We start from the raw sequence: 15,579 nt of genomic DNA, 5'->3' as shown, positions 1-15,579 counted from the left end.
TTGGGGACTACTTTACCCAGAAACTTTCCTACATGATAATAATAAAAATAATTATAATAATAGCAATATTATTACAATAGGTATATAATTGATAGTAATATTAAATTTTCATTCTTTGCTTCCAGTAGGTTCGTTTTCCCTTTATTATATCAAAGGCTAGCTGTGTTGGTGTTTATCTTCCATCTTGGACTGTTACATAGCCAGTAGCCATTGCAATGTCTCAAGCTTTATTGGCTTTCCTTCATAGCAGCTGTAAAAACGATCCTATAGTCTGGCTTGCTAAACTACAACCTTTCAAGTGTTTACATGATAATTATAACCTCAGCTAATACAAACACTTCTGCTACTTCAAATGTTTCAATACATTACACTACTGAGTGCAGTAGTTCAAAAATCTTTATAAAATAAAAAACTCACCTGTTTCAGAATATTTTAAAATCCTTGGGATCGAAGTTAAGGGTTTGTCCACTATATAAATGTTGCCTGAAGTATCAGCAGCAACAGCTGCTGGCTGTAGTAGAACCCCCTCTGCTGGACCCTATGCAAATAAAAATGAGTACATTGTGCTGACTGTAGTAAGCTGGTCAAACTCACTTCCTTTCCTATATAATCCAAAAACTTTCCTGTCCCTTTGAGCAGTCTTGCAGTCTTGTGCACCTTGTCAATCACAATAATGACATAATTTGAACCTGTAATAATGGAAGGAAAGAGGAAAGGACTTAATTGAACCGGTTGACTGAACCTACACATCATTTTACTACACAAATTTGATTATTGATCAAGTGTATCCCCCCAATGTCCCTCAGGTATGCACAGTATGTGGGGTATGGTGCATGCGACATCAACTATTGTTGAGGTACAAATCACAGTATTCATTAACTAACAATGCAACATAAACTGAACTGACCAATGCAAACTCCGTATGGACGTATCTTATCCTCTTTGGATTCGCTTGGTCCGGTCATCATTCTTGAATTAATGACTACCAGTGGTTCAATGGGAGGACCTCCAGATGAAGTGAAGTTATGAACAGGAAGAGGAGGAGTCCCAGGAGTGGGAGCTTCAACGGTCACCGTGTGATCATTGTACTCAATCGGTTTGAAAACTTTTGTTCTAGCTTTAGGAACAGGACTAACGCTAGGACAAGTCTCACCGAGAAAAGCATGAGTCCGACTCCTCGGCTTAGGAACCGGGTTCTTACTAATGCCATTGCGACCATTTTCTATAACATGTTCTTTATTCCCACCAGGGCTTTGGGAGCCATTTTGTTTAACGGAAGGCACCTCATAATCATTTGCCTTTTCTTCCTCGTACTGTCTCTTGCATTCCTCAAGCCATTGTGGATGCTTTTTCTTACCATGAGACGGAGACTTTGGCGGTATGGGAGGAGGGGCAGGAGAGATGAGGTTTTGACTTCCATCGCCATTAGAAATACAACTATCGGAACCAGTTGGAGAAGTAAGGGGAGAAGAGAGAGGGGAAGTGAGAGGAGAATTTGAGCGAGGATCAATCGTGTTGACCGAGTTAGATTTAAGACGAGGAGGCACGGGAGGTGCAGGCGGCTGACTGGTATTCTTTCTTAGCGAAGGAGACAGTAAAGGAGTAGCCGAGAGAGGGGACGAGGGAGGGAGCCCAAAGACATTCTGCGTGGAGACACGGAAACCAGGATCGCCGACCTGACGACAAAGCTTTTCAAAGTTCTGATCCTCGAAACAAGGCATTGTAACAGAGGAATCCACCTCGATGGAATCGGAATTAATATTATCGGACATTTTGCTCATATGCCCATCCAGTTTCTCAAAGACCTGACCTTGGTCTCTCAATATGCTAATGTTCTCTGGATCTCTCTTGCTCAGGTCGTCCAGGGACTTGAGTCCTTCGATTATTCCAGACATTGAGACCTTGAAGGCTGCCTTTTTCTCTATCACTTCCCTCTTCTTTTCCTCGACGCTCCTTTTGAGTATAGAGACGAAATAGTGCTCCCTGTCGGTCAGTATGCAGCGCATTCTGTGAAAATATTTCTGTATTTTCGATTCGGCTCTCTTAGAATTGTCTTGTAGAAGTTGTGAAGAGCGAGCCGAGTTGTCCATGACATTCTCTGCTCCTTGTAAGAGGCTGTTGGCCTTGTTGATGTACTGTTTGAGAACAGCCTGGGCCTCGTTGAGTGCTTCATCAATCTCTAGCATATTCTGAGGGTGAGAGCGGTGAATGGGAGAGAGAACACAGGACCTGCAGGCCAAGGAACGGCATTCTTTACAATAAAACTCTAGCTCCTCTGACGTGTGGCTCTTACAGCGAGGCTGCAACATCTCTGGAGAGAGTAGAAACAGAACAAATTACAGAAACAGAAATACAAGACAGGACTCGTGGTAATATAATTACAACAGAAAAGGCGTGTACTTGACTAATTTACCTAGCTGGGCGTGACTAGAAAAATCAAAATATTTTTTAAATTATAATTACAAATAATAACATTAAGTTCTATATAGTTAAAACTGTTTAGTAGATACACACAAGACATGCGCCTAGCAATGCGCTACTATCACTAATGAAGCCTTTCCACATTAATACTCTCGCCGCGAGGGTCTTCAAACTGATTAATAGTCTGAAGAGAAAAGACGGAAACGATTGAGAGATAGAGTATTAGAATGAGTATGGCCACAGCTACCACACCCATCCAAGCCGTAGGAGTGAAATAACCCTCGCAGTTGTAAGCAGTCGAAAAAGTATTGCCAGACACGCTGAATGGCTGGACCTATAATGTGTAACAATAAAAGATAAAATATTCAAGCTATAGCATTAATATTAAATGGCAAACAACTTAAACATACTATGTACACTCACCTGCAAATTTTTGAAAATGACAAAAATCATGCTTCCTGGGCTACAATCGGATGTAGCGTTGGCACTGGTTATATTTTGAGTGTAATTATTGTAATAAGTAGCAGAGCAGGCATAGCTTGACTTTTGACTCATCTTGAAAGGATAGTAGAGTTTAGACTCCTGCCTACTCATCTGCATATCATCAAAAACGCACACGCTGCTCTCATTGGTAACATTGGCAGTCATAGAGATAGACCAAAATTCATTTGAATCGACATCAAAAGAGAACCTGCATTTTATATATAGGAAAAAAACAACAAAATATAAATCAAGTTAATAATCAAATTGTGCTCGATTAATTAAATGTCACTTTCATTCCATGCACACCTGTCAGTTGCTTAATAATATGAAATTTAGCATGCGGCCCACTGTGCTATGAATGCAGCATTGTTACAGTGTGAATGCATGGAGATAAACTCACTTTATTGAAATGGTACCCTCATTGATGTAATCATCACCTCTACAAGTATCGTTATTATAAGGATAAGAGAGAGCAACATATGGAGTGGTGTCATTACATTCACTGTTAGAGAGAGAGAGAAAGAGTAATTTTACAACAGATGCATTCATTAGAAGGAACTCACGGTGAGATATCACCACTGCAGCAATAAGTAAAATTAGCCTGAGAGGCATCAAGCGAACAATTAACTCGCCCATTGCCATCAATATCATAATAAACATAGGCATCAATGAGACAGAACAGAAGACTCTCCTCGGTTCCATTACATTTCAGTGAACCGCACGTATCAGTATTTTCAGTGGAGGGAGTAACTGCACGAGGTTCAAGTTCTCTCTCAAACTCCATGAGAGGAATATCACGTTTGTCCCGTCGCTCCTAAAAGAGAGAGAGAGAGAGAGAGAGGGAGGGGGAGGGAGAGAGAGAGGAGGGGGAGGAGGAAGTCAAGTCAACAAATTATATAAACAAGACACCTTTAGGAGGGATGATGTGTACACAGCCAGAAATGACTTGTCGTCTGTTTGGCTCATGAGTTCACCAATAACAGCATCTGATAGAGAAAATTGAAATAACAATCACATTCATGTTCAATATTCAGTCGTGTGTGCGTGTGCGCGTGTGTGTGTGTGTACCAAGAATAACAAGGAAGAAATAATAAGCTTGCTTAGTAATGGCATGGTTAAGTTACAAGGAATCAGGACAGGCTATAGGCTGCTATATCAAAATATTGAAGAATTACATTACATAGAAGAAATAAACCATTGCAAATTTGTAGTCATCAAGGACCTTGTACTTTTAATTAAATATTACAGCCTAAAACTTAATGGATTTGGACTTAACAATTACATGTACATGTACATGTATATAAGTGCCTTGTAAAAGTAGTTGTATAATAATACAGTGCTTTCAAATGTACATGGTCACAACCCTGACTTACATGTATGTACTACAGAGCAATACCCATGCATATTCTACACATCATAAATGAACACGTCCCTACATTCTGTATAGTGTAATATTCAGCACCATAAATGAATGAATGTATCTATAGTTCATGTATCTATAGTTTCCTCTCTGGCAGTAATTCCTATTATAACATCCTTGGAAAAGATCACGCTGCTTCTAAAGCCAAAATAAACCGTCTTGAAATATTTCAAAAAGTCACTCTGAAGGTCGATCAATGGTTGAAATCGAATTCAGAACAAAATGTATAAATAGCCAATAACAAGACACAGTAATACAATATCAAGTAATACAATATAGTTGTATTGTATTACAGACAATAAACATGTGAACTTCTACATAACGTACACTGTATACATGTAGATATACTGTTACCAATCATCAATAATGCATGTGGACACATGACGACTAGTATTTATTGACACACAAACTAATTTGTGAAATTGAAAATCCCATCACACAGACATACAGACATACTGAACTAATGATAATAATGACAATAACAACTTCAACATGAGACATAGCACAAAGTATAGCACTATCTGTCATGCTGCAAACAAACACCATGGAGCAAATGCACTTTTGATTGTGCGATCTTCATTTGTGTACCGTATTTCCTTAAATAAAAGCCCGGGCGTCTATTTCCTAAAATGGTATTTCGGCCTCGAAAAAATATATGAAAAATAAAAAAAACTTAGGCCCAGAGTGGGGTTCGAACCCGTGACCTTATGCTTTTGACTTCTGGAACTCCAGGTATTATCCACTAGACTACTGAGTCACTCCTGAGATGATGTTGCGTATTTATAGTTAAATTGTATTGCTACCCCGGCGTTTATTCGAATGCGGCTTCTATTTAAGGATTTACGGTATGCACAAACTGAAATGTTGACATAACTTGAGACTAAGAATCTCATTAATTATAAAAAGGTATATAAGAGGAATAGACCGCATCACATGATAAAACTATACGCATAAACCCTTTAGCTGCTTTCACAACAAACAACAAACAAGTAAACAAACAAACAAACAGAGCGGAACAACATGTTTCCAATACTCTAGCCTACCTTGATTGTCCACGGAGTCAAGCTCTACCACAATCACTCCATTTAGATCGAGTCCCTTTCGTGCCGAACCTATACATGTACATGTACACAATAACGTATGAGTCCATGCTTTAAACATATCGTATACCGTGAAATTTATGAAACAAAAATTGTTTTAAGAATCTTACAACTCTAAGATTTCATGAATTTTTTCAAATAGCTTGCAAACTGGACCACATGGCAATGGAGCAGTAAATTTGCAAATTTAAATTTTGCAACAAGAACAAAAATGGCAAAATTTGCAAAAATTTCTTGTCACATAAATGTCATGGTATACGGTACTTCTCTTTAATCTATTTTATTTTATCCTTTCCCTCTCTCCTCCTCAAATTCTCTCCCTTGATTCTTTCCCTCTTACCTCTTATACGATGGACTGTTGTCCCCCGAGAGGATGCTAGTCTAGATACCCAGTCTCCAGAGCCAGTGTCACTGACACCAGTCCAATAGTATGAAGATGATTTCAGTACAGCTCCTTTAAGCTCTGACGACAACTCGTCATAAACACCGAATTGTTTGTTAAAATCATCAAAAGTGAGCTGCCATAATAAAAAAAGATTGAATTGACTAACACAATAAAATTTATAATTATTCTAGTTAGCCCCGCCCATTCATTAATATAATGAGCCACACCCATATAAGCCCAAATGCATTTATTTTGTCATTTCCTACCTCTTCAGTAGCAAATATAACAATGGAATCCACATCTTTTGCTCTAGGTAAGATTACGGAGAGTATCTGGTCCAAATCAGTGCTCTCTAGAGTCACACCATTGAGAATGTCCCTGTACAAGGTAACCATGTATTAAACAATGGAGGAGGTTGTAGCGCTACAAGCAAGCACTTACTTGTTCGACCAGGCAACAAAGGGGGTGAGTTGTTCACCAGAGGATACGGACAGCAAGCAAAAAAGGAGACCAAGGACGAGACCTTTAATCGCCATTTTTATCATGTGACGAAGTGGCTTTCTAATTAAAGTGCACCAACACGAGCCACGCCTTTTGTTCAATTTTAACCCTTTGCTGGTTCGTTTAAAGATGGCGACTAAAAGTGCAACAAAGATACATTTTTTGATGTTGTTACTGTTATTCTGTCATCTTAAAGAGCTAAAGTGAGTTAGTAGTGGTTTTATAGGTTGTAAATTATTTCTTCCTTTCGTGTAGAAGTCAATCCTCTCCTGTTGATGATGTCAGCTCTTATTTACAGCATATCTTCAATGAAGCTACCAACTTTGAGGAATTGAATAAAGTAATAGGGAGAGAGAGAGAGAGGGAGGCAATCAAAAAAATTAACTTATGAGAATGATATTTTTACAAAAAGCTCATTTTGGCCTGGGAACTACATGTACATGTAATTGTAACATGACGATAGACGTTCCTTATGTATATATACAGTATGTTATACATGTAGTACATTTTTCCTTGCTTTTTCTCTTAGAATTATTATCGAATGATGTCACAGTATAATGTCACTAAATTGAATATAAGCGCGCTAGTGGAAAGTATGTCTGAATCACTCAGTGAAAAGGTTGACATAACTGTTGAAGCTTTGCAAGTAAAGATTAATATGAAGACACATGTACATGCACATTATTTTAAGTATGCACATCAGTCTACTCTTGCATACTTGTGCAATGTACATGCATATATTACTAGTATCCTTGATTAATACTGAAATTATAATAATAATCATTTATGGGTGGTATTATGCATTGAACTGTATAGTACAATGTACTTTTCAGATTTTGGCCCATTTTTTTCAAAATTAATGGTTGTTGTAGCTCGAAAAATTTAAGTCGAAATCAGCTCAAACTTTCTACACAGCATAAGTACATCAATATGTATCAAAAAATGTAATAAAAATTTGGGGTGATTTTTTAGCCATTTTTTGGAAAAAACCATGGGCTATAGTACAGGGAATTTTTCAGATTTTGACCGATTTTTCAAATGGCCATAACTCAAAAAATTGAAGTCGGGATCAGCTCAAACTTTCTACACAGCATAAGTACATTAATATGTATCAAAAAATGTAATAAAAAATTGGGGGGGATTTTTTAGCCATTTTTTGGAAAAAACCATGGGCTATAGTACAGGGAATTTTTCAGATTTTGACCGATTTTTCAAATGGCCATAACTCAAAAAATTGAAGTCGGGATCAGCTCAAACTTTCTACACAGCATAAGTACATCAATATGTATCAAAAAATGTAATAAAAAATTGGGGGGGATTTTTGAGCCATTTTTTGGAAAAAACCATGGGCTATAGTACAGGGAATTTTTCAGATTTTGACCGATTTTTCAAATGGCCATAACTCAAAAAATCGAAGTCGGGATCAGCTCAAACTTTCTACACAGCATAAGTACATCAATATATATCAAAAAATGTAATAAAAATTTGGGGTGATTTTTTAGCCATTTTTCAGAAAAAAAACATTGGCTATAGATTCAAGCATAAATTATTGTATTTATAATTATTAGCATTTAAATCTAAAATTCCTGAAAAGAACTTGGACTTGATTTATTTATACATTGATACTTATTACTATGACCCTAATAAAGTTCATTTGTAATTATAGAACACAACAGAATATGCTGAAAAGTTATACCGTGCACACTCAGACAGTGGCTGTTGCTCTAAACAATGCACTAGAAGATCATGTGATCCAAGCCTCTGTAATTTATCATATTACAGAAGAGCTTTTAACAAAGCTGAGAATAACCCACCACCACTTACATTCCTTTCTTATTTTCAAAACCCTGTCAATGTGAACACTACTTCTATACACATTCCCGTTTACGTTTATGACAAAGGTAAGTTAGTTATAGTTAGTATGGTTGGAGTAATGAATCATTTCTTTTTCTTAGACCCTGATGTACTTTGTTTCATCGAGTGGTCACAAAACTTAATCGACCGGTTTAAAGAGGTCTTGAATATGCTGACTAGTGATCATGATATCCGTGTGACTAGTCAATACCTTGGGAGTGTTACTGGTGTTTATAGATCCTTTCCATGTGGGTATAATGCATGGAAATGTACATGTACAATAAAGTTTAGTGCATGCATGCACATGTAGAATTGGTAAATTTACTAATCAAGCATCCACATGTGTATCTATAATTTTATGTACCGTACAGAAGAAAATTTTGGAGGGACTAAATTTTGGCAAATTGTTAAATTTTGATGATTGGCGAGTTTTAATTTGGTGAATCTGTGGCCATGTGCTATTGAGCATGCGCATAATGGCTCAAAGTGGCAGATTTTTATTTTGGCAATTGGTTATCAAAATGCCAAATTCGCCAAATTTAACTACCTCCAAAATTTCCTTCTATATGGTAATTCACTAGCCTTTAAAAATCTATTTGCCTTTGCACTTAGTTGTACCATACAAGATGATTTATATGGGAGGGTATTGGCGAATTTGCCTGTGGGAAGTAATCAGCAAATTTTATTTTGGCGATTTTGTGCCATGTGCCATTGAGCATGCTCAGATTGAAACAAAATGGCAGATTTTATATTGGCGATTTCCTCATAAAACTGCCAAGTAATGTACCTTTTCAACTTGACTAGTCTAAGTACATGTACAATGTACATGGTCTCCTTTTTCTTTTTTTCTTTTATTGCTCTCTCTCTTTCTCTCCATCTTTCTGTTTCTTTTTCTTTCTATGTTCTTCTAGTTTATGATTTCTTACCGTTTGGAAGTCCTGAAAATTGTCCTTTTGAAAGAGTTGATACTTATGATGTACGACAGAGGCCCTGGTAACTCAAACTCACAATATTTAGTATTATTATTATTGCATTACTGCAGGTATATAGAGACTATACCTGGCGACAAAGCTTTTGTTATTCTGATCGATTCAAGTGGCAGCATGCTTGGAACCAAATTCCAACTAGCCCGGCTAATTGCCCGGGAAGTGATAGATGTCCTTTCCATTGATGATTTCTTCATGGTCCTAAGAGTAGGGAGTATCAATGATGGAGAGTTTTATCATCACTATGGCAATTGTTTTAATGATTTTTTTGTTCAAGCAATGGAAGAGAATAAAGTCATCATTCAGTCATTTATAGCTGATGATAATAGGCCCAGTGGTACTGCTGATTTTAATAGCGCTATTGAATATGCTGTAATGAAATTAGAAGTGAGAGAGAGAGAAATTAGAGTTTCTATTTGACTTGTTTAATTTACAGAACATTACTGCCTGTCATAAAGGGATACTCATTATCTCTGATGGAGATGCTGTGTTTCCTGAAGAAAGGATTGGTAAAGGGATTAGAGTTTATTCTTTTCAAGTCTCAGTGATTAATGAGAGGTCAAAAGAAATGGAGACACTTGCATGCAATGATGGAGGTAAGCATGAGCCTCCTTTTGAGATTAAGCATTTGTTCTTTTTTCTTAATTCCTTCATCCCCCCCCCCTTTCTCCCTCCCCCCTCCTCTCTCTCTCTCCAGGTTTTTTATGTCTAGTGAATAATTACGACAAGATCTTATCATGTGTCCGGGCCCTTACCGATCATTATCATACTAATTCAAATAGGACTATTGTCTCCAATCACAGATACATTGATCTTTTTACTAAAAGAACCATAAGCACGTTCAGTCTACCAGTGAAGCTGCTGAAGACCAGTAATGACAAGACTGAGGGGGAAAGCACTAGCAATAGTAGACATAGCCATAGCTTTGTTGGTGTAATGGGCATTGATGTATTATCATTTGGATCTGACCTATTGACTCTTGGAAGACTGGTAAGTAATAAGTATATGCATAATGGAATCAGCAGGAATTGTGTATCTGTAGAGGTACAAATGTACATATGTATGTCTATAAAAGAAATATACATGCATACACATACAATGGGAATTGTACGTGTAAGTATCTTCTATATGGACATACAGTCTATAGCCATGTAGAAATGTTGAGCTGTGGTATCAATGTATATTGTCTGTTTTCTAGTTGGGCCCATTTGGGTCTGCATTTCTAGTTGATAATAATGGCTACACTGTTTATCACCCTCTCTTGGAACAATCCTCTTCTGTCAGAGGTGATCTCGATAATCGTGATATAACACAATTTGAGTTTGGGGTCAGCGAATCCGATAAAGACAAAATAGAAGAATTGAGGAACGACATGATTAATAGGGACACTGGAGAAATGAACGTATCGGCTTATGTCAGCATGGAATATCAGGTAAATTTGTCTGGTTTAAAATATATATTTTTTTGCTATTTTTAAAAAGTACTTTTTAAGCACAAATGTCCCTATCTCAGATTTTAATGTCACAGCTTCATGTGTAATTTTTTTCAGAAACGATACATCGTCAAAGACATGAGCTACTATTACTCTCCAATGGAAAACTCTTACGTTACATTGAGGTACAAGAAACACTTGTACATGGATCCACACTCATGCTGCATGTATAAACCTTTGCTCTAGACGGTCTTTTTGTTAGACTATGATAATATTTACCCAAGCAATAAATTTATAACATTTCTAATAAAATAATGGGAACTGTGTCATCCAAATTACCTCTCTTATCCTCTTTCTCTTCTCTCTGCTTCCTTTGCTTTATTTGTACCTAGTCTTGGTATAAAAGTTCCATCTGAAGGATTAGCTAAGCTCCTTTTTTCTTCCTGTCCTCTCTCTGCCGATCAATTAACTGAATTATCAGAATTTGTTAATTCAGAAGAGGCCCAATCTGAAACCATATTACTAATCGGATATAAGTGAGATTAATTTTAACAATTAGCATTTTTAATTGGAGTAGAGCCATCATATAATATTGCTGTGCTTCCTTTAAACTTGCAAGGCCTTAATTTATCCCCCCCCTCTCTCTCTCTCTTGTTCATCCCCTACTCTTTTTTCCAGGCCTTATTGTCTTGATGTATACAATTACAATTATCTTAATACCAGTAGTGTATTGCAGCTCCTTGAGAGACTCATTGATCTTGAGCTGTGCAAGACGAAACTCAATGCCTCAATCAGTTCAGAATCATGTGTTGAGTCACTCTACATCCCACTACTGGTTGATCTCTACTTTGCATACAAGAATAAACACTTACTAAACAATGGAACTGCCACTGAAAAAATATTGAGGTACACCTATAGCATGTACACGTATATGTGCATACATATATGTACACGTTTGTATAATGTGCATGTACACTATACAATTACAAACATGCATCGGTCATTATGTGATTCATGTGCATCACATTTTACATCATGTGCATGTATCTGCATGCACATGATGTAAACATGATGTAGACATTATGTGTAATGTATTTCATGTGCATCACATTGTACATTTACATTACATGTATCTGCATGATGAGTGTATGTACTGTTATTAATTATTAATGACCTGATCCTGTTCTTCCTTTAGTACTTTTGTTCAGTTCAGCTCCGGTCTCTTATGGTGTTGGCCTGCCTCTAGTGAATTTGATTGCTTTAATATTTCCACTGTCAATTATATTGGACTAGCTCAGCATAATGGAGATATTCTGTCTGTGTATAGAAGTAAGTGGGTATATTTTATCAAAAATGGCTGGGAGAGATTTCTTTGTTTTTTCTCGTACATATACATGTTCTTATGCTGTGTGGAAAGTTTGAGCGGATTCTGATCGAAATTGGATTTTTTATTCAATAGTAATGACATCTTTGTGTCTTGTTTTATTATTATTAGTTGATAATCCGGTGAATGTGGTCATTGTACGCCCACTCTCACTGCCTCCAGAAGAAGGCGGAGCTAGCGCTATCCTTGGAGGCGTGGCAGGAATAATACTACCGGAAATAACTCTTCCACACAACAACTCTTACTACCTCCTGGACGATGGAGGGTATATTGTAGGTCTCTTTGGAGCAGATCCTTTCGATTTAAATGAGACGTCATCAATTCGCCACTTGCCCCCGTGTTTATACGAGGCTCTTATTAGCGATGGGTTTTATGTGCCCCGTAATGTCACTGGGTATTACGTAAGACCTTGCAGTCCATCAGTTTATAGTCGCAGTTCTTCTGCTACTGTAAGAATTAGATGTACTTGTACACATGTACTTTGTATATCTGTACATGTACATTATGTTTGTGAATGTATGTTTGTGTACATGTAATACACATTGATTTTATTTTTCTGTTCACATATTTATTTTCTTAATTGACTCTATTTTCTTTTTACATTTATGTCTCCGATTGCTCAAAAATTATAACATCCTCTTCTTGTCTCCCCCTCCCTCTCTCTCTCTCTCTCTCTCTTTTAATCCGGTTCAAGATGACTTGCTCTTCTTCTAAACCCTCTCAGCCCTCCCCTTCAAATTGTCCTGCTATTGCTCTCTGTCAGTCATGCGTCTCATTCCATTTGTCCAACTACAGTATCAGAGAGGATGCAGGTGGCTCTCTACTAGCTGAGAGTAACGGCTCCTCTAGTACATCAACAAAAACAGGAACTGATGGATCTGTTTACACTAATACAACTGGACAAATAGTGATGACATGCGCTGGCGCCTTTGAAATGAGACCGTGAGTACAATATAGTAATAATGATTGGTTTGTTATTGTTGTTGTACATAAGTCTGCTAGTAGTAGTAATAGTAGTGGTCTATCAATTAGCTTCATAGTAGGAGTAACAGTTATAATCTTCTTACGTAATGATTAATGGTCTATGTAATTGGATTGTTGTATTATACATCATTATTAATATTTTTAAAAATATATATATTTGATAGCAAGAGCGAATAATTGATTAGAGTGCCCACGAAAATATTGTTAAAAGTAGGCCATACATTTACATGGCTCTTAAAATTACCTTGCATTACAAATAATAATTATTAATAATCTTTAATCCTTGGTACTTCCATGTATTTAGTACAATAACACGCGTAGCATATAGATCTACATGTACATTTATTTTTATTATAATTATGAATTATTTATAAATTATGTCATTTTAGTGGAATTGCCATCTTATAATCAATTAAGTAATTATTTATTAAGCTCTATCGTTCATTGTATATGACCATTTCGAGTGCATGAGGCAAGTAATTGATGCATTCAACTTGTGCATGTACATGTACATGCACACGCCACCTGGAGCAAGTGATGTCATTTTATTGTAGCTTAATTTTTTTGATAGCATAACTAATTGTGTTATTAGTGAGTCATTTTGTTCAGATGTCATTTGTTGTTAAGGCATGACTGAGAATGTTTTAATCATTGAGCGTATAGTTAAGATGTTTTCCACTCCATAAGCTTAATTTTTGTGTCAATTGTTTATGTATAATTGATACTGGAGAATGCTTATTGTTAATTTCCAGTGTACATGTGCATGTGTAGATTATATGCGATGAAATATGATGGCTATCACTCAAAAAGTTACGTCGAAATTGGCTCATTTTAAAATGGCCATAACTTGAAAATTATGTCTCGGAATCAACTCAAACTTTCTGCACAGCATAAGGACATTAATATGTATCAGAAAATGTAATAAAAATTTGGGGTGATTTTGGAGCCATTTTTTGGAAAAAACCATGGGCTATAGTACAGGGATTTTTTCAGAAATCGACTTGTTTCTAAAAATGCTCATAACTCGAAAAATTGCAGTCGGAATCAGCTCAAACTTTCTACAGAGCATAAGGACATTAATATGTATCAGAAAATGTAAAAAAATTTTGGGCTGATTTCGGAGCCATTTTTTGGAAAAAACCATGGGCTATAGTACAGGAACTTTTTCAGATTTTGGCTCCTTTTTAAAAAGGCCATAACTTGAACATTATTTGTCGGAATCAACTCAAACTTTCTACACAACATAAGGACATCGATACCTATCAGAAAATGTATTCCTAACTTTAAAAATCAAGCCCTTCAAAGTTTCTTCACGGCTTAAGGACATCAAGAGATATTAAAGACAATTTCCAAGCTCAAAAGCTAACATACCATACTCTAAATGTAGCTAAACTCATTTACCTCATAGGAGCACAGGTACTAATTCTTGCTTATAATTAGGCTATTGTTTGTTAAGGAGGTCCCGTACATAGTTCAGTCTATTGGCTATACTATAATTAATTGTAAACTTGTTTATCGAACAGGTGTTTGTCTGTCTGTAACCTATTTTCTAGTAATCATGTGTACTACTACAGGAGGTGTCATGTGAGTGAGCCTGTTTTTCAATTAGACTAGTATTATTTCATTTCTACAACTCTACAACAGCCCATCCTTTCCATGTATGCGCAGCTGTTGCTTTTCCTATTGCTTCCTGTTTGGATTGGACGTAGTGTGTAGCCATTGTTATTCTATTATCATACTTGCATCGCTATACACTAGTAGGAGTAAATGACTCAGAGAATGTCTATAGTAAACTATGGTATTAGATGTGTGTTTGTTCATAGTAAGCCTCTTAATTCATTTGTTTGAGTTGTTTTGATAGCTACAAACCTGTTTGTCTATTTGTTATGACTTGATGAGTAAGGAGTGAGTCGTTCTCTGTGTACAGTCTAATGACACCAACAGGTTGTTTTCATAGTAACAAATGTGTTTGTGTTTATGAGTGTACACTGGGCTAGCTGTTAGCTGTTTACTGTTTGGATGTTGTCATAAGCACTTTGCATGGTGTTTACCAGCTAATCCTTCTACATGTAATGAACGTTGTTTTTCATTAACTATCAACCAGTGTACATATACATGTACATGCATGTATACAAGTAGAGTCCATGCTGTTACGTGTGCATATTGTATTATCCTTATTGTGCTAGTATCTTTATTAAAGGAGTTTTGATGTCATTTTTATAATGTATGTTCATCCATTCATTCTTCATTCTATCTGTAAAGTCTCGGATTATATACTTGATAATACTTTGTAGCATCAATGAGGATTGCTAAATCTCCATTTTTGGATTTGTTACCTTTTGTTTTTATAGCTAATTCAATGTTTGCTTTGCATTAATTAATTTATTATTATTATTATTATTATTATTATTATTATTATTATTATTATTATTATTATAAACAGCTGTGCACGATTATTTTATCGACTTCTTTAATTGTTTTTATAAAAGCAAGCATTTGTTGCTTTTGTATTTTGTTTTTTCGATTGTTTGTACTAGTACAATTCCTATTCCTGCCTCCTCCACCCCTACACTTGTTGTCTTTACTAGAAATAACAGACACTTTAAGGGAAATTTATAAGAAAATAACA

General features: G+C 36.2%; 2 protein-coding genes across 2 annotated transcripts; one reads left to right on the top strand and one right to left on the bottom strand.

Annotated features, from left to right (window-relative positions):
- Window positions 1-2,408: 2,408 nt before the first annotated feature.
- On the bottom strand, window positions 2,409-6,381 carry LOC100631528 (V-type proton ATPase subunit S1-like). Its single transcript, XM_003385624.3, has 9 exons — window positions 6,251-6,381; window positions 6,076-6,187; window positions 5,765-5,942; window positions 5,368-5,436; window positions 3,814-3,890; window positions 3,468-3,718; window positions 3,305-3,406; window positions 2,845-3,112; window positions 2,409-2,755 (listed from the first exon to the last, which is right to left on the bottom strand). The coding sequence occupies exons 1-9, from the start codon at window positions 6,352-6,354 to the stop codon at window positions 2,546-2,548; spliced, it is 1,371 nt and encodes a 456-aa protein (XP_003385672.1). The 5' UTR covers window positions 6,355-6,381; the 3' UTR covers window positions 2,409-2,545.
- Window positions 6,382-6,402: 21 nt separating this feature from the next.
- On the top strand, window positions 6,403-12,912 carry LOC109581210 (voltage-dependent calcium channel subunit alpha-2/delta-4-like). The gene is made up of 16 exons (XM_019995112.1): window positions 6,403-6,513; window positions 6,566-6,650; window positions 6,840-6,956; window positions 7,977-8,211; window positions 8,266-8,412; window positions 9,076-9,157; window positions 9,207-9,537; window positions 9,587-9,746; window positions 9,848-10,140; window positions 10,349-10,582; window positions 10,700-10,767; window positions 10,975-11,118; window positions 11,261-11,488; window positions 11,778-11,911; window positions 12,078-12,415; window positions 12,661-12,912. Exons 1-16 carry the CDS (start codon window positions 6,440-6,442, stop codon window positions 12,910-12,912), a joined length of 2,922 nt encoding a protein of 973 aa, XP_019850671.1. The 5' UTR covers window positions 6,403-6,439.
- The last annotated feature ends 2,667 nt before the right edge of the window (window positions 12,913-15,579 follow it).

This window comes from Amphimedon queenslandica, unplaced genomic scaffold, assembly GCF_000090795.2.
Source record: "Amphimedon queenslandica unplaced genomic scaffold, v1.1 AMPQUscaffold_13455, whole genome shotgun sequence".
Lineage (NCBI taxonomy): Eukaryota > Metazoa > Porifera > Demospongiae > Haplosclerida > Niphatidae > Amphimedon > Amphimedon queenslandica.
This window is presented reverse-complemented; position numbering and strand designations above follow the sequence as displayed.